The 27,089-nt window shown below is 36.5% G+C and overlaps 1 protein-coding gene and 1 pseudogene across 5 annotated transcripts in view; one reads left to right on the top strand and one right to left on the bottom strand.

The window, feature by feature from the left end:
• Nucleotides 1-4,538: 4,538 nt before the first annotated feature.
• LOC148777870 (large ribosomal subunit protein eL33 pseudogene) lies at nucleotides 4,539-4,858 on the top strand (annotated as a pseudogene).
• Nucleotides 4,859-5,417: 559 nt separating this feature from the next.
• The window catches only part of YTHDC1 (YTH N6-methyladenosine RNA binding protein C1), a 42,680-nt gene continuing 21,008 nt past the window's right edge, over nucleotides 5,418-27,089 (bottom strand). For 3 of the 5 annotated variants that reach the window (XM_055434016.2, XM_055434020.2, XM_055434018.2), the window contains 10 exons: nucleotides 25,462-25,570; nucleotides 25,235-25,352; nucleotides 15,201-15,285; nucleotides 13,900-14,066; nucleotides 11,293-11,375; nucleotides 10,106-10,142; nucleotides 9,970-10,033; nucleotides 9,808-9,870; nucleotides 8,216-8,350; nucleotides 5,418-6,422 (listed from right to left, as the gene is read on the bottom strand). In XM_055434016.2, the coding sequence (XP_055289991.1) occupies nucleotides 6,198-6,422; nucleotides 8,216-8,350; nucleotides 9,808-9,870; nucleotides 9,970-10,033; nucleotides 10,106-10,142; nucleotides 11,293-11,375; nucleotides 13,900-14,066; nucleotides 15,201-15,285; nucleotides 25,235-25,352; nucleotides 25,462-25,570 (1,086 nt within the window). In that variant the 3' untranslated portion in view covers nucleotides 5,418-6,197. The remainder of the gene's footprint in view (nucleotides 6,423-8,215; nucleotides 8,351-9,807; nucleotides 9,871-9,969; nucleotides 10,034-10,105; nucleotides 10,143-11,292; nucleotides 11,376-13,899; nucleotides 14,067-15,200; nucleotides 15,286-25,234; nucleotides 25,353-25,461; nucleotides 25,571-27,089) is intronic. The other 2 variants (XM_055434017.2, XM_055434019.2) reach the window with 1 other exon arrangement.

Raw genomic sequence — 27,089 nt, 5'->3', positions numbered from 1 at the left:
ATTTTATTTTGGGGGCTCCAAAATCACTGCAGATGCTGACTGCAGCCATGAAATTAAAAGACGCTTACTCCTTGGAAGGAAAGTTATGACCAACCTAGATAGCATATTAAAAAGCAGAGACATTACTTTGCCAACAAAGGTCCGTCTAGTCAAGGCTATGGTTTTTCCCGTGGTCATGTATGGATGTGAGAGTTGGACTGTGAAGAAAGCTAATCGCCGAAGAATTGATGCTTTTGAACTGTGGTGCTGGAGAAGACTCTTGAGAGTCCCTTGGACTGCAAGGAGATCCAACCAGTCCATCCTAAAGGAGATCAGTCCTGGGTGTTCATTGGAAGGATGATGCTAAAACTGAAATCCAATACTTTGGCCACCTCATGCGACGAGTTGACTCACTGGAAAAGAGTCTGATGCTGGGAGGGATTGGGGGCAGGAGACGGGGACGACAAGAGAATGAGATGGCTGGATGGCATCACCAGCTCGATGGACATGAGTTTGAGTGAACTCCAGGAGTTGGTGATGGACAGGGAGGCCTGGCATGCTGTGATTCATGGGGTCGCAAAGAGTCAGACACAACTGAGCGACTGAACTGATGTCCTATCTCCTACCTTTTAACCCATTTTGCTCACTAGCTTTTGCTGTGCCAAGGAGCTTCTGCAGTTATAATTTGATAGCACAAATCTCTCACTTCCTTCACAAGAGCTTCTTTAACACTACTGTATGGAACTGCTGAAGGAACTCATCTCACACAAGCATAATCTAGCAGAATGTTGAATAGGAGCCCTCTCCCATCGCTCAGGTGGTCATTTGTGATATTCTACATGTTACCGCTGCTGCTGGTAAGTCACTTCAGTCGTGTCTGACTCTGTGTGACCCCGTAGACGGAAGCCCACCAGGCTTCCCCATCCCTGGGATTCTCCAGGCAAGAACACTGGAGTGGGTTGCCATTTCCTTCTCCAATGTGTGAAAATGAAAAGTGAAAGTGAAGTCGCTCAGTCGTGTCCGACCCTTAGCGACCCCACGGACTGCAGCCTACCAGGCTGCTCCATCCATGGGATTTTCTAGGCAATAGGACTGGAGTGGCTTGCCATTGCCTTCTCCGCTACATGTTACTACAGGTTACTAAATAAGGTTAAACTTTATTTTTTAAAATTCTCATTTGTTCATTATGTTTATTCTGGTATGTATGTCTATGTGTGTGTGTGTGTTGTGTGCTGGCCTTAATTTACCATGTGATTTTCTACATGGCTTCTTACTGGGTCCCAGTGGACTTATGTTCCACTTGCTCATTAGCTTTGTAATATGTGTACTAACTTTTCTCGCTTCCTGTTTCATCCTTTCCTGTTCCGTACTCCTGTACCCTAGGATTTCTCAAAATAAACTACTACTTTCTGATCCTTATCTCAGGCTCTGTTTTCTGAGAATATACTGAGATAGGCTGTACCAGAACTGGCTCTAAAAAGCAGACCTGCACGATAAGATGTGGGAACTGGCTAACTCATTGATAACTAGCAATAACAATCTCACTCCTAATGACATGTGCAACACTTAAGAGTTCCTAGCATTTGGTAACATTACAATTTATAAGAATCGTACAACCGGTGAGGTGTGTGGAGAAGTATTGATTTATGGACAGTACACTGTAAAAGTGTTAGTCAGTCATGTCCAACTCTTTGCAACTAGCCTGCCAGGCTCGTTTGTCCATGGAATTCTCCAGGCAAGAATACCGGAGCGGGTAGACATTCCCTTTTCCAGGGGATCTTCTTGACCCAGGAATGGAATCCAGGTCTCCTGCGTTGCAGGCAGATTCTTTACCACCTGAGTCACCAGATAATGCCTATGTGGAAATTACTATTGGTAATAAGTTTAGAGAGCGACATGGGTTTTTTTAAACAAACAAAAAGTTTTAGAAGTCTTGTAAATGACAGACTCACTTTAAGTAGACATCAAATCAAAATACTCTGTGCAAGTCAGAAGTTCTCCTTGGCAGTGTTTAGACTCTTTCTTCTGCCGCAGCAGAAAACCAGGCTTAGAATATAATTACAAAGATAGAAGTCTACAGAGAAGACTCAACTCACAACCTCAACAGTTTTCCTACCAAAGTCAGGGTCTAAATAGAAAAATGGGGAACTCTTGAAACTTGGGTTGGTGGAGGAAGCCTGAAAATGCTCAATACCCAGGTTCTTCTAGGTTCTGCTTCTGGGGGTACGGTGGTGAAGACAGTTCTATCAGGGTCACAGTAAAGTCACCACTGAACATAAAGCTATGAATATCACATTCCGGACTCCTCATACCAGTGACACGGGGGGCAAAGAAAATAGTAACTGTTAGAGGGGACAACAGACCCTGATCCCAGGATCATAGTTACAGACAGGGAAAGAAGGGATTAATCTGAGACTCAGGATGCAGCGTGCTATGCTGTGTGCTAAAGTCTATCAGTCATATCCGACTCTTTGCAACCTCACGGACTGTAGCCTGCCAAGGTCCTCTGTCCAAGGGATTCTCCAGGCAAGAATACTGGAATGGGCTGCCATACCTTTCTCCAGGGGATCTTCCTGACCCAGGAATGGAACCTGGGAAGCCCCAGGATGCAGAGGGGTGCCTAAAATTTAGGGGGGTGGAACTCAGTGTTAGTGATAACCACTAACTGACAAGGGTAAGGTAGTTTGGTCAAGGTCAAGGTTCATGTCATCCCATCAGACTAGCAATTTAGCACTGCCAAAGTGCTGGCAAAGAGAGAAATAAGAGAATCTGCAGTAAAGGAAGAAGATGAAGAGAAAAGCAAAGCTTTTTCTAAAGCAAAAGATAGTGGTCACAGTTCCTCAGTGGAGGGATTGAGATTAAAAATACAGCTGATATGGATAGAAGTAAAAATTTTTATGATGGTTGGGTAAATGAATTAAATATATGTACACATATCTTGATGCTGGGAAAAATTGAAGGCGGGAGGAGAAGGGGACAACAGAGGAAGAGATGGTTGGATGGCATCACCAACTCAATGGACATGAGTTTGAGTAAACTGCAGGAGTTGGTGATGGACAGGGAGGCCTGGCGTGCTGCAGTTCATGGGGTCACAAAGAGTCCGACACGACTGAGCAACTGAACTGATATTAACTTGTAAAATGTACTGATGAATATGAACAAAACGTTAGTGAAATTTATTACCAATTGGTTTAATCAAAAACAATGCTGATTCAGAATCCAGGTTTCTTAACACAGAAGTGTTCTTTCTTCTCAACCCCAGTGCAGAGATTTAAAATAAATCTTTTTTTTGAAAGACTGAAAGGCAGGAGAAGGGGACGACAACGGATGAGATAAATGGACTGCATCACCAATTCAATGGACATGAGTTTTTGAGCAAACTCTGGGAGATGGTGAAGAACAGGAATGCCTGGTATGCTGCAATCCATGGGGTCACAAAGAGCTAGACACAACTGAGCAACTGAACAATATATATCTATTAGGCTGGTATAAATGTTAACTGTGGTTTTGGACTGTGAATTTTAAATCATTATAACTAGACTCAAACACATCTTTATTAATCAAAATATGAACCACTGCAATCAACACATTTTTGCCAATGAGAAACAAGTTTGCTTATTCCTGTAGCACAAAAATCCATGCTTCAGGATTCAATGAACTCTTGGAAAGCATATTCTACCTCCTGCTGGTTGTAGAAGCATTTTCCCTGCAAAAAGTTGTAAAATGCTTGAAGAAGCGGTAGTTGGCAAGAGGCCAGGTGAATACGGTAGATGAGGCAAAACTTCATAGCCCAATTTTTTCAACTTCTGAAGCATTGGTTGAGCAGTCAGACATTGTTGACCTTTTCAGTGCAGCTCATTGATCTGCTGAGCTTACTTCTTGGATGTAATGGTTTTGCCAGGATCCAGAAAGCTGTAGTGGATCAGACTGACAACAGACCACCAGTAACCAACACCTTTTGGGGGTACAAGTTTGGCTTTGGGAAGTGTTTTGGAGCTTCTTGGTCCAACCACAGCTGGTTGTTGCATAAAAGCCATTTTGAACTCGAATTAGAAAATCGCTTGATTTTGCTTTTTGTCTAACATCATTTCTCTAGTCTAAATTAAACAGCAATAGATCTTCAGCAAAAACATAAAGCAAGAAATGTGCTAAAATGATATATAACATAACATTTATTTAAGAATTTATTTCAATATCAAACGACAAAGTTCAGCAATGCAAAACCACAATTACTTTTGCACCAACCTAAATACTAATTGGGAGAGCATGGAAAAATATTCTATAAGTCAGTGAGAATATGAAAGCAGTAAACTGACGGTTTTAAAAATCGATCCGTGGTAAAGTTCTTGTGTTCTTTAGACACTAAAATTATAAACATGATCTACTACAGAATTATGACAGGGTATGAAAATGAAAAAATGTGATCAAACATGCAAATATCACAAATATTTAAATATTCAACATAACAAAGGCCAAAATGGTAACTTAAAATACAGCTCTTTCAGCCATCTAGGACCCTGTGGAGGCCTGCTGGGAACAGGATGTCTAAAACGACAGATATGTCTGGAAGGCTGGGGTACAAGGCCATTTTTGCTGGCTAAAGCAGGGTCTATGGAACCAGAAGGTGCACACTACTCTGCTGAAAATTGAAGGTGTATATGCTTGGGATGAATTCTATCTAGGCAAGAGATCTGCTTATGTGTACAAAGCAGAGAACACCACAGTAACTCCTGGCACATAACCTAACAAAACCAGAGTAATCTGGGGAAAGGTAACTCATGCTCATAGAAATAGCAGCAAGGTTCGTACCAAATTCCTTAGTAATCTTCCTGCTACTGGACACAGATTCTGTGTGATGTTGCACCCTTCAAGTATTTAAACTTACTAAAAAGTAAATAAATGTGTGGATTTATGAAAAAAATTTAAAAATCTCTTATAAACTATATTTTATATAGCTTGTTACTACTGAGAGGGATTAATGATCAACTTAAGTAACAAATGATATGGGCTAATTTTAAAGGTGTATTTTAAAAGTAAAATAAGAAATATCTAACTTATCAAAGATGAACACAAAACCTGAAAAAAAATAATCCTGTAACCAAAGTAGATCCAAAAATGCTACCAAATGAATATCTTAACCAAAATATCAATGAAATTCCACTGTGTACCATTAGTTCTTACATTAGAAATAAAAGTAAGCATTTATATATAATTGACTTAGGTTAATCATTTTTGATAAAATACAAAAAAAGACAAATGGGGTTCCCACAATTTCTAAGCACAAAGCATTCTTTTATGTCCACTAATAGGTTGGTCAAAAAGTTCATTTGGGTCTTTCCATAACATCATATAAAACACCCAAATGAACTTTTTGGCCAACACATACATCATACACAAGAAAACAAACTTGCCTTCAGACAAGAAAGAAACACAAGAGATAAGTGTCAATCTTTACCAATTTATTTTATACAAAACAGTAGCAATGTAGAATATGGGAATTATCTTCCGCTGCCACACACGCAAGTTGTGAACATTCCAAGCCAATGTATACAGTTTGGAGGAGAAGGCTAAACCAATAGCATCAACCATGCTACTGAACATAGGAAGTTTTCCTATCTAAAAAGATTAAAAATTAGATAGCAATGTCTTCTTAATATTGCTCTCATCATTGAAGACGAAGAAAAATAAAAAGTGACTTTTTAAGATTAAAAAAAAGAGGGAAAGGGAGAAACCAAGAGGCTGCTACAACACTGCCATAGAGTCAAACCATCATACTTCAATATTTGCATACTTGATAGCAGCATTATTTTTACTGAACCGTGTGCAACTACATTTAGAAATACATCAAAGCAAAATATCATGGCAGTCATCAATCAAGATCCAAAAGAAAGAAACTGAACAAAAAGTAACTCTAGGAGGAACATCCTATAAGCAGATGAAGATTTACAGAGACTGAATCAGTATCTACATTCTTGGACTGTTCCATTCTGTCCCAATAAACGTGTCAACTCAAACTGTCAACTGTGCATTTTTGGAGGATTTGAGTTTTTCCAGTTCTTATTATACTGCATGCTTGGAACAAAGAGGGTCATAATAAATCCTTCTACACAATGAACTTTAAGTAGACAGTTGAAAATAAATTTACTACTTGTAAACACACACAAAAAGAAAAATACAAGATTCTGTATCTTTAAACAATCAGTGCTTCCAAAAGCGCATTATCTCCTGTATCTACCTCTCTCCCCTCGGTCTCTGTCCCGATCACATAATCGCTCTCTTTCTCTTTCTCTATCACGTCCTCTATCTCGCTCTCTGTCTCTTCTGTTATCTCTAGGGCGGTCTCGTTCTCGCTCCCGATCTCTTTCACGGGGTCTACTTCTCCGGCCACTGACAACAGCCTGTGTTCGACGAAGGAAATCATCCACCCTCATATCATAATCATGCTAGAAAAGGTAAGAAATGGATAAAGTATGTCAAAAATCAAATGGAATTTATGAGTCCATTTACGATAATTATTGTCTGGTAGAGAGAAGAATCTAAAGAAATACCCTAATGCATTAATTCACAGCAATTTTGACACTGTTTAGAAAAAGGATTCTGATGGCTTACTAATTAGACACAACAGATGATTTACTCAGATCTCATTAAAAAAATCATTTCTTGTAGTCAGTTTTTAATTTCTCTACCCAATCTCTTTAATAAGATTTATGCCAAAATAACCACCTAATGATGACCTCCAACCACATGATCAATAACATCAATACATGGGGCCACCTATGCTAAATGTCAGTGTTTTTCTGCAACAGGTGGATTCTCCTTAATTTTTCCTCCTTTGAGTCTACAAACTAAAGCAAACCAACTCCGCCCTCTAAAGGTGAAATTAGGAATTCTTCCATTCTTGATTTTCTTTCAAACTAAATCACTGTTAACAACAATTCATGGAATTTGACAGAATTTTTAAAAAATATGTACTGCAATAAGACTGTGAAATCTATTTCACAGAGAGCTAATATTATACATAAGGCTGAGGAGGACAGTGAAGGGTAAGATAAGCAACTAAGTGAGGTGCAAGGTTGTCACTGTGGCTACTACTAAGCTTGACCCCTGTTGTAGAGTTCCTCTTTCAGTTCTCATCTTTACTTACTGAACTTTGTTTCTTCAAAAGTCAGCTTATAAGATTCAAACTTTTACACTACCTTTCATATATTAAAAAAAAGCAATTAAATAAATACAAAATATATTACACATATATATTAACCAGAAAGCTACTATATAATGGTGCATGAAGCACAACCTGCTAAAAAGGACAAGAATATTTTGGTAAAAGAGTCTCAGAAAAACTTCTTTTGAAAATAATGTGATCATTTAAAATAGGCATTTTTAAAAACACAACCTAGCTATTCAACTAAGATTTCATCATACACTGGCTGTATACTTCTTCGAGTGGTAGGAAAAAAAAAAAAAACTACTAAAAAGTCTACTGCTGTTCAGTTGTGAAGTCACGTCCGACTCTTTTTGTGACTCCATGAACTGCATACAGGCTTTTCCAGGCAAGAATACTGGAGTGGGTTGCCATTTCCTTCTCCAAAAATCTGTTTGTTAGAATTCTCAGATTGTTTTACTAAATATTAATGGTCCTAGTGTGACTTTATTTTGAAGGATTAATAACTTCATGACATAAGGAAATAAATGACAGATGAAATTATCTCAAAGATAGGAAACTACTGCTCTGGCTGGTTCTCAGACATGCATGCTCTTCATCATGTGGGAAGATAAAAAGAAGTTTATGTAGCCCAGCAGAGTCACCATGTGTTTGGCATTTAATAAACAAACTCAGCCCAACTATTATATTGAAGACCCAGAAATATTAACTCAAAAATAATCCACTTAAACAATCAAAGGGATTAGCCTAAACAATCTGCGGTAGGAATATTTTCTATTAATCAACATAATCTGGTTGTTGTTCAGTCACTAAGTCATGTCAGACTCTTTTTGACCCCATGGACTGCAGCACACCAGGCTTCTCTGTCCTTCACCATCTCCCGGAGGTTACTCAAACTCATGTCCATTGAGTTGGGATGCCATCCAACTATCTCATCCTCTGTTGCCCTTTTCCTCTTGCCCTCAATCTTTCCCAGCATCAGGGTCTTTTCCACTAAATCGGTGTCCCCCACATTTAAATTATCTACAGAATTCTAAGTAGTTCCCTCACGCTTTTGCCTTCTTGTGCACTTACTACTCGTTTATCTCTGTATCTTGCTTCATGTGGTACTGGGTGATGTCCTGAATAAGGGGGATGAGCTTGAGGAGGTGGAGCATGGTGCTGATAGTAAGGATGGTGTGGAGGTTGTTCCATTCCAGGATAAGGAGTCTAAAAAAAGAAAACCACTTCCATAAGCATCTAAAAAACACCCTTGAAACAAACCATTCTTAGAATTCCCCTATCCAAACCACCCATCCCAAAGAATTTACTCTGTTGAAGGCATTTACTTTGATGACATTAGCATACTTTAAAATACCCTCTTTAAATTTGCTTGTTGAAAAAAAATGTGTATAATAAACTCCTGAATATTTAAACTCCATCATCTAACATGTAACGTTTATACTTACATACCATATAAATACCACTAGAAATCAAAAGCCTATACTACACAATTGTCCAGGCACTGTCCTAAGCACTTAACAAGTCTCATTTAATCCCCACAGCAACCCTACAGATAGGTACTAATAGAATTATACGTAATAGTATTATTATGTAATCCTACTTTACAAAAAGGGAAACTGAGGCACCAAATGGTTAGGTCACTTGCTCAACTTCACACTGCTACTAAAGGGGGTAGAAGTTAGACACAACATCAGACATTCTGACTCTAGAGTCAGTCATCTTACTACGCACAAATGTGTTTAAAGAGCGAATGAACTTTTAAATGCAATTATAAGATGAATGATGGAAAATCAAGGTAGTTCTCCCCCTAGTTAGGGTCAAGATATTACTATTGAATATTTTTTTAATTTCACACTCTAAAGGAAAGAAATAATTAACCTGTCTGTATACAGTACCTTAAGTGAAACAAAAGTCAGACGAAAAGGCCACATTACAGGCAGCATTTTAAAATAAAAAGGTAAGAAACAATCAGAACAAATAAACTTCCAAGTTGTTTTATTTTATTAGGAATTAATGCCTCAGCTATCTTTAATACCTTAAAATATACTCTAAGAAGAACATCCAGTTTTCTTAGAGAAAGAAAATAATTAAAGTTTAGGAACAAGATTTAGTTAACCTTATTTAACATAGAGAATTTACTGAATATGAGGGTCAGGCACTATGCTAAACTTAACATGTATTTTGCAAACTTATCTTCTTGACAATCCTACGAGGTTGACACTATTCCATTAAATTTTAAACTATACAAGCATAGGCATACTGTTCAATTTATTCACCGATGTACACCCACAGCAAATGGTGTCGTGCAAAGAGTAGGCACTAAATAGTTTGATGAGTCAAAGAATGAATGGATGCCCAAATTTCACAGATAAGGAAAACTAAGACAGAGTTGAGAAGGGAAGGTATTTGAACCCTGAAGTTTACACTACTAGCCACCACAATAATAAATCATAACATTTATCAACTAAGCCTCCACTATTAATACAAATCCAATCATTCATTAGCCTTTACTTTAAAAACAGCATGCAATTTTACTTATCACCAGACAAGTATTTTAAGTCTCTTAATGGGTAGCTGTAACAATCATACTCCAAGTAAGCATTCAAAATGCATAGAACTGCAAATGAAGTTATATAACTTGCAAAAACAGAATTAATACAAACCATTCCTTGCCAAGGTGGTGGTGGTCCCATGTTATGAAATTCCCTCACATAATCATTGTAGGACTAAAATGAAAGATGATAATGTCAATAAAAACCCAGAATTTACAAAATAAATCAGATACTGATTTTATGTGCATTAAACAAAAAAAATGAAATGCTTACCCCATTTAAAAATACATCTCGGCGAACTCCTGAAAACCGTCTGTTGGGAATAAGATTTGTGAAACTAAATTCAGGTGGTTCATAAACTAGTTCCAAGAATGTAATTCAAAACTGAACAAAAATGAACCCAACTTACCTATCTACTTCCTGGTATCGTGGATCCTTTAAATACCCTGTTCAAACATCAAGCATTTTAGTATATCAAACTTACATTTTTTATTATGGCATCATAATTAAACCTTCCTTACCACTCATTTCAATTCTTCCCATGATATAATAGTGAAGCTATTAAATGGTACTATTATCATACTGTTCCATTTTCAGATTTTCTTCTCAGATTACATGATAATTAGAAAGTAACTAAATAACTTACTGATATCACAGAATTATAAACTGTTTTTTGCATATGGATCTTCTAAATCCACACCCCAATTCTTGCTAGACAGAAATTTCTTCATGCTGCACCATAGGAAGGTAAGGACAGAGGAATTATCTTGAGGACACTGTAATAGGTCTTCCTTAAAACAAATGTTTACCTTCCACCTTGAGTATACATAGACCTTGCTAAGTCAACCAAAGCTTTAAAAAATGCAAACTTAAGGGGAGAAAAACAAAATTAACAAAAGTTGCAAAAATTAAAATATATACATTTTAAATGAAAGAACCATGGTAATCAGAAATATTCTCCCCTCTTCTTCTCATAAGGACTTAGTAAATTAAAATGTGAAAAAGTCTAAGTGGCCACGTTACTGGGGAAAAATTTTAATTCTTCAGAATATCCCATTTTGGAGAAGAATGAGGCTTATCAAGCCATCTGTCATGTAACAATGCTGTAATGTTCACTAACACCAACTTCCAAATGGTCTGATTTTTGTAAGTGTATCACTAACTGTTTTAAATAAATATCTTCTCTTAACTACAGTGTGCCTTTTTCAACTCCAGTAAGGGAAAGGTTAACTGAAAAGCTGCTTTTAGATTACAAACCAAGTATTCCCATTCCTCTCTAAAAATATGAAAGTCAAAGATGTTTTTATTTAGAAAAATATAGCATAATTTCAGTTTCCAATTAAAGCTTTCTACTACAGGAAATACTAAGTATCAAAGAGAATAAAAATCTTAATAAGAGTGTAAGATCATTGCTTTCCCTAACTACTTTAATCTTAAAACACAAGTGCAGTTTCCATTTCCTTCAATTTCAGGTAATTAATAGCTGCATCCCAGTTTTCTCACTTTTAAAACTATAGGGTCATGATAGAAGATTCTGTGCTGCTGTTGTTTTTAATAATTTCAAGTCAAATATCTGCAGGATTATAAAATATTAACCTGGTCTCTGATGAAACTCAGGGGCATAGTCAATCCTTGGTTTCTTTCTGCTGTTATGAATATCATAATCTTCTGGTCGACGCCTACATAAATTAGACACATTAGAAATTAAACCAAAAACTGCTAGGAGAACAGCCAAGCAAGAGTTTCTGACAGAAATAAGTACAAAGAAAAGCTCATTATTTCCTTTAAAATAACAGCCTCGTCTTTGATGGACAAACATCTTAAAATCGCTAAATTTTAATTCCTACAATTATTATACACCAATCCTTAGATGTATTGCTAGAAACATATTCTCTAATCCGTGTACTACGATCAGATACTTAAAAGTAATCTGCTCAAAATATGTAAATCACATTTTAATAATTTAAACAAAAGTAAATGAGTTACCCTAAAGCTAATATAAATATCCAGTTTAACAATTAAAACACTTTTCTGAATTAAGTCTTCATTCAGGTAAAAGAAAGGGGAAAAAACTTCTCATCACTACACAACAGGTAATCCTAAAATCTATATATTTAAACTTATTAATGTCATTTTAGGTTAAATCTAAAGAAAACTATGTATTTCTTAAATTTTTCTTCTGCTTTGTACAAAATTATACTTTTCACATGATCATACAGAAAATTTGATAATTAAAAGTTATTTTACAGGAAAGTTTTAAAAATGTTTAAATACTTTGAAAAACTAATTTCTAAAGTTAATAACATTTACAAATTGTGGGAATTTTTTCCCAGAAACAATGCCTTAAAATAAACTGGCAAATAATGGGGCAGAGTTTTAACAGAGTTTCATAATACAAATTCAAAATGTATTCTTTAGAAGGTGAAACTTTACTATCTGCAGCAGGCTGCTCTTCACTATCTTCTATAAATCTCAATGGTTAAATGTAACCATTAAGGTTAACGTATATACATCATGAAATACACTTCATTTTACTTAGCATTTAATAAAGAGCTACACAAAATAAAAAACAAAATTTCAAGTTTTTTAAGGTAATAATAAATATATCTTTTTACGCTTATTGTCAAAATCTCTGTAATAACCTGGGCGTCACTAGCTTTCCAGTTATTTCTGAATGTTTACTGCTTTCATAAATTTCTGCAACACAAGTTCACTCAAACTACAAAGCTGCAATAAACCCAAGCCCCCCAACATAATAAAAACAGTTGCATCTATAATAAATAAGACTAATAAAATTAAAAACTGGTTTAAAAAATAAACATACCGCTTTCCTGTAGTTTGGGGAGTGCATTTACGACCGGTATAAAACATGATAGTAACAGTTCATAAAGTAGTCCAACTACTGACTTTAAGCTGTAAGCCACATACAAATATGGAGGCCCTGGCAGGCTTGAGAGGAGTAGTGGTGTAATAAGTATAGTTTACAGTCCATTGCAAATCTGAGGTAAAAACTTCACTTGTATGTACTGTATTGCACTGGAAATCTCTTAGCTTAAAACTTCAAAAGACATCTTGGTGATCAGTCCTTTTAGGCCAAAGTAAGGGGGCTCTGCCAGGTTTCCTCCTACCTACTTGACAGTGTCCTTCTTAAGCTCAAAGAAATGGGGACTCTTGTTGGATTATCTGTACCTACCACCGGATGTTTCCACCAAAAGGAAACTTAACCAAAGGTTTCATCCCATCAACCACACATCCAACAGTCTTTAGCAGAATATTTTAGATTTAGCTGTATGCAAATCTACTCAGGGGAAGGTGTTGGGTGAAGGGCTTAAATCAGTCCTTTGCAAAGACTTCTCCAATTCTGTAACAAGTTAAAACCCCTTTTCCTGGAAAATGCGGTTTAGTTCATAAAGTAGTGATCAACAACCATGACGATCCTCTAAAAAACACTTTAAGTCCACAGGTACTGCCAGCATCTGGAAAAGCTGTAAACAGACACAGCAACAGCCCTTCTTTTTGGTTTGTTGCCGGGTCTCCCAGGGCCACTTGATCCCCTTTGGAAAGAACCTATTGTTTTCAGAAGCTCAGCAAGATGTGTGAATTCACGGGGTACATGTTAGACAATATTGAGAATGGGGTTAACACATCACGATGGTAAAATCTGAAACAGTCCCAACAATGATCCTCTTGAATATCAAAATAACTTAAAATATTTTATCCTCTAATAAATGAGACGTCATCTTCTGAAAAAATAATAGTGATCCTTTATAAAAGTCCCATATCTGATAAGGCTTATCCAGAGACACACCTGAAAGAAAAGGCTTTTTACAAAATATTAACAATTTTTGCAAATAAAGACTTCCTCCTCTTCCTCCTTTCTAGCCTGTTCTTAGCAACAAAGGCCTACCTCATTTCAATGGTATACATTGTATTATCAGATTACTATCTAATCTAAACTGGTTATCACTCTTTAGCAGATAATTTTTTCTGCATAAGGAAAGATCCCCATTTTCCTCTTGAAAAATGACTGAGACCAAGGTGACCATCTGAAATCCTCAATGAAGCCACAAACTAGTCCATGCAGCTTGATTTGAGGATTTTCTCTTTCTTCTTTACCGCAGGACAAACTTTTGACGAATCACATTCCTCCATCATGTTATTCTGATACATGTGCCTATTATCAGTCCAAAGAACGTTTCTAACCTTCCCACATCCCGGACTGGTTCTCGACGGGATGGTCGTCCTCTTGATCGGGGCTGAGAATGCATTCTTCTCTTGTGACGCATTTTATGAATGACCTGATACAAGTCAATACTTTCATCAGGGGGAAATAGAAGACAAAGCTGGGTTCCACATTCAAGTTCAATTTCCTGGAATAAGAAAGCAGTTATTTACAAAATGAAAAAAAGGAGAAACTTTTGATAGATTTGTTGTATTTTCCTGATGTACAGAACAAAAATAGGCTGACTTGGAGGTTTCCTTCCCAAGGTTGATGATCACATGAGATTCCAATCAACTTCCTTGAAAGATTTTAAAAAACTTTTCAAAAGTGTTTCATGTATTTATGTAAGGGGAAAAATGGTTTCCCTGGTGGGTCAGACAGTAAAGAATCCGTCTGCAAAGCAGGAGACCAGGGTTTGATCCCTGGGTTGAGAAAATGGGAGAGCATGGCAATCCATTCCAGTATTCTTGCCTGGAGAATTCCCATGGACAGAGGAGCCATGAGGTTGTAATGAGTCAGACACAACTGAACAACTAAGCACACCACAGAATCTCCAAGGTTAACTACAGAATCTATGACAGTCACCCTCTGTTACAAAGAAATATTTGTGCAAAATACATTAAGTATCAGGACAAAGTCATCCATCTTAATACAATGGAGAAAAAATGTTTAGTGTGTGTCAACAATTATCATGGTTATGAATTGCTAAATGCACTGAAATATATTAACAAGGGCAAACTAATCTATTGGCTTTGTATAATTTTTATTTTAAATTACCAACATTTCACTTACAAGCAATAATAACTTGGTTCAAAACTACATTTAGAAAACTAAGGGTCACAGAGCTAGGTTTATTTTAAATCACTGCACATTTTTAATTTCATCTGCAGACTCGACAACCTGCGTATACACATACTCATCTCCTTTTAATAAAGTTCCTTCTATTCAGAAAACTTCAGTAAAGATGTTAAGTGGCATTTCTAAAATGTATCAGAATCTGTTAAATAGCAATAATACAATGAAAAACCTAAACCTAAAAGGTTTTTAAAATTGTGCCAGTTCTCTTCAAAAATTTTTCCTTTAATTGTATAAATCAAGTACCACATAAATCTACCTTTCTACATTAATGGAGGCCATATCAAGTCATAATTATAGTAATCAACTCCAAATATTTTCCCCAATCATTCCCAGAAATTCATTCAAAAATGGTTTTAAAATATCTTTCAATAAAGATTTCTAGAAGAGTGATATATGTTTTTTAGAATCAATTAAAGCAACAAACCTGTCCATCACGTCCAATCTTTACTGGCTTATGTTCATTCCAAGGATTGGTGAGATGAGCTGACTTAGTAAAGGGTAATTCACGCCTAAACACAAAGTGATATCAATTATATTATTTTGCAGAATCTTTCAAAGACCTTATACTACTTTAGTAATGAATTCCTGTTAATCATGACTTAAATGTGACTAAATAAGATTGGTAGAGATTATTTCCCAGAAACAAAGCCACATTCAGAGACACTTTTCACATTCTCCTGTACTCTCAAAAAGGAAAAAAAAAAAAGCTAAATATGCTTAAAAACATGAGCTAAGACACCAAGACAGTTTGGTCTCTCAACTTTTCTGAGCCTGAGTTTCTTCATCTTATAAATATAAGGATATCGCCAGTCTCTTCAAACTTGTTTTAGGTAGCTTGCAAATGAAATAACACATCAAATGTTTACATCTTACATCTATGTACTAAAAATCTTGTATTTTTTAATAACTGATCAATAAAGAGATGAACTTTAACCAGGCAGTTAATACCACATGAATATATGTCCCCTACCCTTGGTTCCAGACTGCTTTCCCAGATTCAATCATCCTCCCCTTTTGCTAAAGCAATATTCTCTACCACACATAGAACAGCTCTTAATACAAAATTTTATACTTATAAATTTACATATTTGCATGTATTAACTATGCACTACCTCTCCTCTTACACTACAATGCTACACTTATTTTTTGAATTAATTTATTGTAATTGGAGACTAATTACTTCACAATATTGTGGTGGTTTTTGTCATACATCAACATGAATCAACCACGGATGTACGTGTCCTCCCAGCCTGAAGCCCCCTGCCACCTCCCTTCCCACCCCATCCCACCCACTTTGGGTGGTCCCAGAGCACTCGCTTTGAGTACCCTGCTTCATGTCCTCTATTTTACAGATGGTAATATACGTTTTAATGCTATTCTCTCAAATCATCCTGCCCTAGCCTTCTCCAACACAGACCAAAAGTCTATACATCGCTACATCTTTTGCTGTCTTGTATATAGGGTTGTCATTACTGTCTTTCTAAATTACATATATGTGCATTAATATACTGTACTGGTGTTTCTCTTTCTGACTTCACTCTATATTATAGTCTCGTTTCTAAGCCACAGGGCAAAATAGTCTCGCCAAGTTAAAAAAAAAAAAAAAGATACCCTTCATTTTTATATACCCTGTATTTTTACAGCACAACAATGAACACAAACATGACAAGTAATAAATACCTGTTGCCAAAAAAATCAAAAACTAACATCATTCAATAATGTTTCATTTGTGCATAAAGTAATGCCAAGTTAAATAAATGCTTTAATTAAAGAACTATATCTACAATACAAATGAAACGGCTCAAAAGACATACAAAGATGAGTAAGATAAAAATCTTAATTCCTAACTTTTTTTAAACAGCTGTCACCAAACAATAAACAAGCACACATAAGTATTTTGGAAAAAGAATGAGTACCATAAACAGAGTATAGAACTTTTGTTTTTAATGTGAATGGTCATTTTATCTTCGTAAGCAAGAAACAAACAAACAGAAAATGCTTCCTGGTAAAGGTGGTGTAAGGGATAAGCCTGAAAGAAAAGTGACTCGGTAAAAGTCATAGGTAGAAAAGTAAAGCAGAGATACTTCTGAAGCAATGAAAAGGACCTGAGCAAAGACATAATGGAGAAGAAAAATTACAAGCAAATGACCTGGTCCAGTGGACAAGCTATACAACCATTTACTTCTAACCCTATGTGAATTTTCTTAAAGATGAAAATTAAATGCTTAAATTTTGGACTTTTTTAAACCTCAGAAAATATTTTTAACATCTACAGGAAAAGATTAAAGTTACAAAGTGGCATGATCTGTTATGGTGGTGATGTGAATGTATGGGAGAAGTGAGCAATGAGTGGTGGAAATAAATGCCCGCTGCTGCTGCTGCTAAGTCGCTTCAGTCGTGTCTGACTCTGTGCGACCCCACAGACGGCAGCCCACCAGGCTCCCCCGTCCCTGGGATTCTCCAGGCAAGAATACTGGAGTGGGTTGCCATTTCCTTCTCCAATGCAGGTATTACTAAAAGGCCTGAATCTTCATCTAAGACACCTTACCTCAAACATAAAGAGTGGTTCAAGAGTGTATACACAAAAAAAATATGTGTGTACATATATACATCTATACATACATCCCCACCCTGCCACTGCAGGGAGGGCTGGGAGGAAAGAGATCATTAAGCTAGACTAAATCCATACCAAAGCCTAGAATATCCAGACACAGATCTATAGTTAAAAACTTTTTAAATAGTTTCTTGTATTTTTCTTCTAAATTGCCAGTTAATAAGTTACAGAAAGGAATAATCTACAACCTTCCCTCTTTGCTCAGAAGGTTGAGTCCCCTGCAACGCAGGAGACCCAGCTGGGTTCGATCCCTGGGTCAGGAAGATCCCCTGCAGAAGGGAATGGCAACCACTCCAGTATTCTTGCCTGGAGTTCCATGGAGCCTGGAGGGCTACAGTACATGGGGTTACAAAGAGTTAGACACGACAGAGTTAGACACGACTTTCACTTTCAACTACCAAAGCACAGGAAGGTTTTAAGTTATTATTGCACAGAATTATCACTGTTATTTAAACATTAGCCATGGATTACCCTTGGTCCCAAATAAAGGCATTATGTTGAGCTGGTTCAGTCACTTGGGGTTAAAATTCTTTGGTGGCTCCTTGCTGGACTGGTTCTAACCAGATTCCAGAGACATGTGCCACTGTTTTGAACAAATTAGTTAATCTCAGCCTGAATATCACAGGGAACTATGAGGCCTGAAGTAAAACAGGGCTCAGGTTAAAACGAAGAGAAATTGTACATCTGTGGTTATCACGATTATAGAGCAGAAATCCTAAAAACTAGCTTTTGAGCAGACATATAAAGAAGAGGCATACAGATGATTATCTCTACTGCGAGTATTCTAGGTAACATGGCAGTGATTCTCTACTTTAAGAAGCTTAGTAAATGGGGCATATTTAACAAAAGAACATGAACTGTACAGAGTCTGTATGTACTAAATAGTTGGGTCATTAAAGCTAATAGGAATAGCAGAGAAACCATGAAAGAAAAGAGAAATGGGTTACTTGGAAAGGACGTGATAGGGCTGAGGTTAAAATATAGATTTAATTATGGCTGAATGATATTTTATAATTTTAGTCTTATTTTGATCTAACTCCCAGTGGCAACTTAAATGAGTGACATTTTAGGCGTGCTTCCTTCCTTATTTGCTACCATGCACCATCTAGTCTTAAAAACTCAAGTGTGCCTACAGGGCTTCTCCAATGGCTCAGTGGTAAAGAATCCACCTGCACATCAGAAGATACAATCGATACAGAAGACTCAGGTTTGATCCCTGTGTTGCGAAGATACCCTGGAAGAAAAGGTAACCCACTCTGTCCAATAATGCTGTGGACAGAGGAGTCTGGTGGGCTACAGTCCAGAAGGTTACAAAGAGTTAACACAACTAAGTGAGTGAGTACGAGTGTGTGCATACAGGTTTCAGGCACATGTCAGGATCCTACATTCTAATAATCAGGTACTACTGATCCAAGTGATCCAAGGAACACACCTTAAAAAAAACTCAGAGCCAGTTATTAAATCCAAAAGGCACTTAAATAAAACTCTGAAGTTTAATCTTTTTAAACTGGATCACCGAAAAAGCAAGAGAGTTCCAGAAAAACATCTATTTCTGCTTCATTGACTATGCCAAAGCCTTTGATTGTATGGATAACAATAAAACTGTGGGAAATTCTGAAAGAGATGGGAATACCAGGCCACCTGACCTGCCTTTTAAGAAACCTGTATGCAGGTCAGGAAGCAACAATTAGAACTGGACGTGGAACAACAGACTGGTTCCAAATAGGAAAAGTAGTACATCAAGGCTATATATTGTCACCCTGCTTATTTAACTTATATGCAGAGTACATCATGTACAGCCCAGTACAACGCTGGGCTTGAGGAAGCACAAGCTGGAATCAAGATTGCAGGGAGAAACATCAATAACCTCAGATATGCAGATGACACCACCCTTATGGCAGAAATTGAAGAAGAACTAAAGAGCCTCTTGATGAAAGTGAAAGAGAAGAGTGAAAAAGTTGGCTTAAAACTCAACATTCAGAAAACTAAGATCATGGCATCCGGTCCCAGAACTTCATGGCAAATAGACAGGGAAACGGTGGAAACAGTGGCTGACTTTATTTTTTTGGGCTCCAAAATCACTGCAAATGGTGACTGCAGCCATAAAATTAAAAGACACTTACTGCTTGGAAGGAAAGTAATGACCAGCCTAGAGAGCATATTGAAAAGTAGAGACATTACTTTGTCAACAAAGGTCCATTTAGCCAAGGCTATGGTTTTTCCAGTAGTCATGTATGGATGTGAGAGTTGGACTATAAAGAAAGCTGAGCGTCGAAGAATTGATGCTTTTGAACTTTGGTGTTGGAGAAGACTCTCAAAAGTCCCCTGGACCACAAGGCGATCCAACCAGTCTATCCTAAAGATCAGTCCTGGGTGTTCATTGGAAGGACTGATGTTGAAGCTGAAACTCCAATACTTTGGCCACCTGATACAAAGATGACTCAATGGAAAAGACCCTGCTGCTGGGAAAGATTGAGGGCAGAAGGGATCAACAGAGGATGAGATGGCTGGATGGCATCACCGACTCAATGGACATCAGTTTGGGTAGGCTCCAGGAGTTGGTGATGGACAGGGAGGCCTGGCGTGCTGCAGTTCATGGGGTCGCAGAGTTGGACATGACTGAGTGACTAAACTGAACTGAATTCTTTTAACACTAACAGTTAAAAGTAATTTTCATTTCATGTGGAAAACAGTTCAAGTGACTTACCCAAGAAAATATCAATGTAATAATATCATGTGCCTCCTCGGAACTTTTAAGTACTATAAAATTACTCTCGAACATACTTATGACTTTTTCTTTTTAAAGCTATAATTTTTTTAATTTAAAAATATTGTTTTGTTAACTGTTTTTTTAATTTAAAAATATTGTTTTCAGGTAAACCTTAAAACTTACTTAAAAGAATTACTACCCAAAATTTTGCATAAAGTGCTAGAAGGATGGAGTATTTGAATTTTTACCTCTTATGTTGCTAATATAAATAAGCTAATAAAACTGCCAGTAAATCAATGAAGAAAAATGAGACCATAATCTGTGAATAAATTATGCTTCTAAAATTGAGAAATTTCTTTATCAATAATATGAAAATAAAAGTTAAATAAGTAATAGCCAAAATAAAACTTGCTACCACCAATCTAAAACTGGGTAATCACTTTTCTTCTATTCCTAAGAAAGATCATCTCCAAATATCTTTCAGTGACACCAATAATGTCTCTAGTCATAAAACCATAGACTTAGCAAACCTTTCCTTTGGCCTTTATCTATCAAAAAATTATAAGTAAAAATGTCTTCTCTAAGAAATAATCTGGCTTCCCTATAAACTACCACCAGATTTCTAAACTTTGTAATTTTGATTATGATTAATTTTAGAAATAAAGAACTACATTTTCGGTGCATGGATTTATCTCTGGGCTTTCTATTTTGTTCCACTGATCTATATTTCTGTCTTTATGCCAGTACCATACTGTCTTGATGACTCTGGCTTTGTAGTAGAGCCTGAAGTCCGGGAGGTTGATTCCCCCAGTTCCATTCTTCTTTCTCAAGATTGCTTTGGCTATGCGAGGTATTTTGTATTTCCATACAAATTGTGAAATTATTTGTTCTAGCTCTGTGAAAAACACCGTTGGTAGCTTGATAGGGATTGCATTGAACTTATAAATTACTTTGGGTCATATATTCATTTTCACAATATTTATTCTACAAATCCATGAACATGGTATATTTCTCCATCTATTAGTGTCCTCTCTGATTTCTTTCACCAATGTTTTAGTTTTCTGTATATAGGTCTTTTGTTTCTTTAGGTAGATATATTCCTAAGTATTTTATTCTTTTCGTTGCAACGGTGAATGGGATTGTTTCCTTAATTTCTCTATTTTCTCACCTATGGACACCTTATCTTTGACAAGGGAGGCAAGAATCAATAGAGAAAAGACAATCTCTTTAACAAGTGGTGCTGGGAAAACTGGTCAGCAACTTGTAAAAGAATGAAACTATAACACTCCCTAACACCATACACAAAAATTAACTCAAAATGGATTAAAGGTCTAAATGTAAGACCACAAACTATAAAACTCCTAGAGGAGAACATAGGCAAAACACGCTCCGACATAACACAGCAGGATCCTCCATGACCCATCTCCCAGAATACTGGAAATAAAAGCAAAAATAAATAAATGGGACCTAATTAAAATTAAAAGCACGGCAAAGGAAACTATAAGCAAGGTGAAAAGACATGCTTCACAATGGGAGAAAATAATAGCAAATGAAGCAACTGATAAAGGATTAATCCCAAAAATATACAAGCAACTCCTGCAGCTCAATTCCAGAAAAATAAACGACCCAATAAAAAAATGGGCCAAAGACCTAAACAGACATTTCTCCAAAGAAGACATATAGATGGCTAACAAACACATGAAAAGATGCTCAACATCACTCATAATCAGAGAAATGCAAATTAAAACCACAATGAGGTACCATTTCACGCCAGTCAGAATGGCTGCTATCCAGAAGTCTACATGCAATAAATGCTGGAGAGGATGTGGAGAGAAGGGAACCCTCTTACACTGTTGGTGGGAATGCAAACTAGTACAACCACTATGGAGAACAGTGTGGAGATTCCTTAGAAAACTGGAAACAGAACTGTCATACGACCCAGCAATCCCACTCCTGGGCATACACACCGAGGAAACCAGAATTGAAAGAGACACGTGTACCCCAATGTTCATCAGAGCACTGTTTACAATAGCCAGGACATGGAAGCAACCTAGATGTCCATCTGCAGATGAATGGATAAGAAAGCTGTGGTACATTTACACAATGGAGTACTACTCAGCAATTAAAAACAATACATTTGAATTAGTTCTAATGAGATGGACGAAACTGAAGCCTATTATACAGAGTGAAGTAAGCCAGAAAGAAAAACACTAATACAGTAATATTAACACATATATATGGAATATAGCAAGAGGATAACGATAACGATACGAGACAACAGCAGAGACACAGATGTGTGGAGCAGTCTTTTAGACTCTGTAGGAGAGGGCGAGGGTGGGATAACTTGGGAGAATGGATTGAAACATATATATTATTATATGTGAAACAAATCTGATGTGGTTGGGGGCTCCCCACCTCAACACTCTATGGATTTAAGAGGCCGTTCCTTCCGGAAGTGTATAAATTAGCCTGGGATAGAAACTGCACGCTGAATTTACTAATTAAGAAATGAGAAAGCAGAACTATAAAGGTGGCATAGAAAAAAAAATACTACATTTTAAAACCCTAGGTACAATGGAGTATGGGAATATTATCTATAGTCTCACCATGCTAACAATGCATTTCAATGTAATTATGTATCCTTTCATCTGTTAAATCTTTCCATGTTACACTTATCACATTCAGTTCAGTTCAGTTCAGTTGCTCAGTCCTGTCCGACTCTTTGCGACCCGATGAACCGCAGCACACCAGGCCTCCCCCTCCCTGTCCATCACCAAATCCCGGAGTTCACTCAAACTCATGTCCATTGAGTCGGTGATGTCATCCAGCCATTTCATTCTCTGTCGTCCCCTTCTCCTCCTGCCCCAATCCCTCCCAGCATCAGAGCCTTTTTCAGTGAGTCAACTCGTCGCATGAGGTGGCCAAAGTATTGCAGTTTCAGCTTTAGCATCAGTCCTTCCAATGAACACCCAGGACTGATCTCCTTTAGAATGGACTGGTTGGATCTCCTTGCGGTCCAAGGGACTCTCAAGAGTCTTCTCCAACACCACAGTTCAAAAGCATCAATTCTTCGGCGATCAGCTTTCTTCACAGTCCAACTCTCACATCCATACATGACCACGGGAAAAACCATAGCCTTGACTAGACGGACCTTGGTTGGCAAAGTAATGTCTCTGCTTTTTAATATACTATCTAGGTTGGTCATAACTTTCCTTCCAAGGAGTAAGTGTCTTTTAATTTCATGGCTGCAATCAGCATCTGCAGTGATTTTGGAGCCCAAGAAAATAAAGTCTGACACTGTTTCCACTGTTTTTCCATCTATTTCCCATGAAGTAATGGGACCATATGCCATGATCTTTGTTGTCTGAATGTTGAGCCTCAAGCCAACCTTTTCACTCTCCTCTTTCACTGTTACAAACCATAATTTACTTAACCAATTTCCTATACAGGAGAATTCAGATTGCTTCTAATTTTTCCCTATAGAAAGTAATGGTGATATATCTATATGTATCTAGCATTTTGCTATTCTATTAAACATCAACATAGTCTGCTGTATCACTGCCCATGCATTTTCATAGTTCTTCACTGTCCCAAAGTAAAGGTTTAACTCCTTAGGCTGACCCACATTAATAATAATCTTTGCCTTCTGTTGTTCTCTTTACTGATTCTGCTTCATTGAAAAGATGGCTCCCTATATCACCCAACATACCCCACCTCCCATCCTCAAGATTTCTGATTTCATGGTTCTTCTCTGTGTTAGTTCTTCTGTGTGTTAGTTTGCTTTCCTGAAAACAAATAGCATTTTTCCTTCTTACCTAATTCCTCTTATCCCCCTCAAAATCCACCTAAGTCAACTTATAATACCAAAAAACCCATATGGTCCCTTTCAGGTAATTCTTATTTAACTAAAATTAATTTTACAAGTAGTAGATTTGTGCATGTCAAAAATAACTAGCTGTTCAGACTGTTGAAATACCTTTTAAGTCCCAAGATGGAGTCACTCCTGCCCAAGGTGCCAAACCAGCAAACTGAAATTTAGGTAACTTTCATGTCCCTGTAAATGCTCCACTTGACCAGAAACGCAGTATGTCCTGTCAGCCAATCCCCAAACACCAAGCCAGCCCTGGGCTTCCTCATCCCAAACAAGGTTGACAATGTTACCCCACCCAATCAAATAATTTCTTATTAGTATCTTTCTTGTTCATTACTATTCATCCTATAAAAGCTTTCTGCCTTCACCCCAGCTGGCAGTTCCAGACAACAAACTGTCCATTTCCTGAAGTGTTAAGTTTTTTTGCATTATCTAAACTGACTGCTTTAATCATTTTTTTAAAACAATGTACAATCATTCAGTAAAGTCAAAAAAAGTAGTGAATAACTCTGAGTTCAAAATAAGTATTTTCCTTTTTATATAAAGTCTACATTTAAGGCCTCAGTGGATAATGTTTTCCATATCCCGTAGGTATTAAGACTTTGTATTTTTGTTACTTTTGTGTAATGATGTCGTTTTTAAATGCCACATACTCAGTGAGTGATATAAATACATTGTAAATTTCAGTTTTCTAATAAAATTTACCAAAAAAAAAAGTATTTTTATAACAAACATTTAAATCTTAATTACTTCAGTTTCAAGGATCACAATGCTAACTAACATGACTTTGCTATAACTTCCTTAGAAAACCCTACTTGTTCACAACTAAATTATTCACCCCCAAAATGTTATTTAGCCAAGCCAAAGAGTGACTATTTTTCCACTTCACAGTAATAAAATGACAAGTTAAACCACTAAATATAAATATGTTAAATAACATTCCAAGCAACTGTCTGGTTCATAAATTTCTGCTATATTACTAACACACAGAACCAATGAAATACATAAAACTCTTGACTAAATCTTTGCCCTATGCATCTTAGATTATAAAGGTGGTAAACAAATTATATAATGTAATTTTTCCTTTCAACATTTGAATAAACCCCACAGATCCCAATCAGATTAGGAGTAAGACCAAAAAAGGGGAGACTAATTAGGATAATAAATTACAACTACATAAATGTGTAACGTTAACATTATCAACTGGCAGCCCACTCAAAACAAGGGCAATTTTAATTATCTACAGTGAAGTGTGTAATTTACCTGCAAATCCAGTCAATTTTAAAGACACCTCCCAGCATTTTAGCACTCATTCCTGCCGGAAGTACCCAATGGATAGGAGATCCTCCATGATGTGATTCTGAAGAAAGTCTTGCAAATCCTAAGGGAATAAATTATAATGTATTCATGCAAATATAATTAATGTTTTTACATATCCAAATTATTTTTACCTTGAAATTTCCCTTGAAAAATTAACATTGAAATTTTACCTTGAAATTTTCCACTCTCTCTCACAGAAAATATTAAGATAACACTCCTTGCAGATCTGAATGCAACATTCAATTTCTTCTCATTTACAGGCAGTGTAGACCATACACCCTATATAAATGATGTGAAGATCAGAGATTGAAATTAATATAAATATTTTATGTTTCCAATTATATCTGCAAAAGATCAAGGCTACCAATAAGCTATTATGAATAAAGGTCCTATTTATCAGCAGTCAAAATAATATAATACTTGGGAAAAATATGGAGAAAATTAACCAAACTTAACAAAAATATTAAAACTATGAGTAGAACACATGAGGGCAGGAGGTGACCAAAACATATGAGCTAGCATTTTATACAATAAAAACAATCACCAACACTTAAACTCTAAATTATAACCATTTACTACCAGAAAAACATTTTGTTTGAAAGTGAATCACAATGGGTACATTTCTTCTTTAAAAACTGTGTTTAGACTTTCAATGGCTAAGTCAGAGATCTCTTTTGGTAAATGTCACAATGCATTTGAAAATATGTGTATTATTTTCAAATATCTCGACACTGATTTCTAACATAATTCCACAATGATAAGAGAACAGACTGTATGATTTCAATACCTTTAGACCATGAAATTTTTCACTTTGTTTTATATCCCTGCATATGTTCCAGTTGTCTCCTGGATTATAGTCTATGGGAACATGAACAGAATTTGTACCCTGCTACTGTGTGAAAATTATATAAATCTTAATTATGTTGAATTGGTTAACAGTGCTTTTCAGGTCTACTATACCGTTCTACTTTTGTATATGCACTCTATTAATTTTAGAGTTTGATACTGAAACTCCAACAAAAAATCTTAATTCATCTACTTAAAAATTTAACTGTAATCTGTAGTGGAATTATATGTAACTTTGTTCTGTATTTTCCAATAAATGTGCTATCCTAGTTCATTTGAAAAAACAAAAACAAAATTTGCTCAGGGACTTTCCTAGTGGTCCAGTGGTTAGGACTCTGCACTTTCACTGCAGGGCACATAGGTTCAATCCCTGGTCAGAGAACTAAGATCTCACATGTAGTACATCAGGGCCAAAAAAATTTTTAATTTAAAAAATAAAATAAAAATTGGTAAAATAAAAACTCCTAATGTGCCTGGCGTGCTGTGATTCATGGGGTCGCAAAGAGTCAGACACGACTGAGCGAATGAACTGAACTGAATGATGAAAACATATGTTAGTAAACCACAGCGAAGAATTTCTATTAAGTTTGAATCATTTCTCTTTTCAATTTAAGTTCAAATTTTCATATACCAGTAGTTTGAAGAGACTTGTGTTTTATGTAAAGCTGGAACACAGTTACCATTTCCAAACCCTTTTCATCAATTCTTTCTTCATGAAAGATTAAGAGGCAGAATGGTAAAGCAGAAGCTCCAATTCAGTTTGATCTGCTGATACATACTAGATCTCATCCACACTAGATGCTTAAACACTTTTGCCTAAATCCACGCCAGCTGAGGAACAGAATAAATTTCTATTAGATAGTTATTTGGCATATTATTCCTTCCATCTGTAAAATTTAATGCTGCTGCTGCTGCTGCTAAGTCGCTTCAGTTGTGTCCGCTCTGTGCAACC

The sequence above is a fragment of the Moschus berezovskii genome, chromosome 5, assembly GCF_049115385.1.
Source record: "Moschus berezovskii isolate FMDL1 chromosome 5, NW_MosBer_1.0, whole genome shotgun sequence".
Taxonomy (NCBI): domain Eukaryota; kingdom Metazoa; phylum Chordata; class Mammalia; order Artiodactyla; family Moschidae; genus Moschus; species Moschus berezovskii.
The sequence above is the reverse complement of the archived record's forward strand: the minus strand, read 5'-3'. Positions and strand labels throughout refer to the sequence as shown.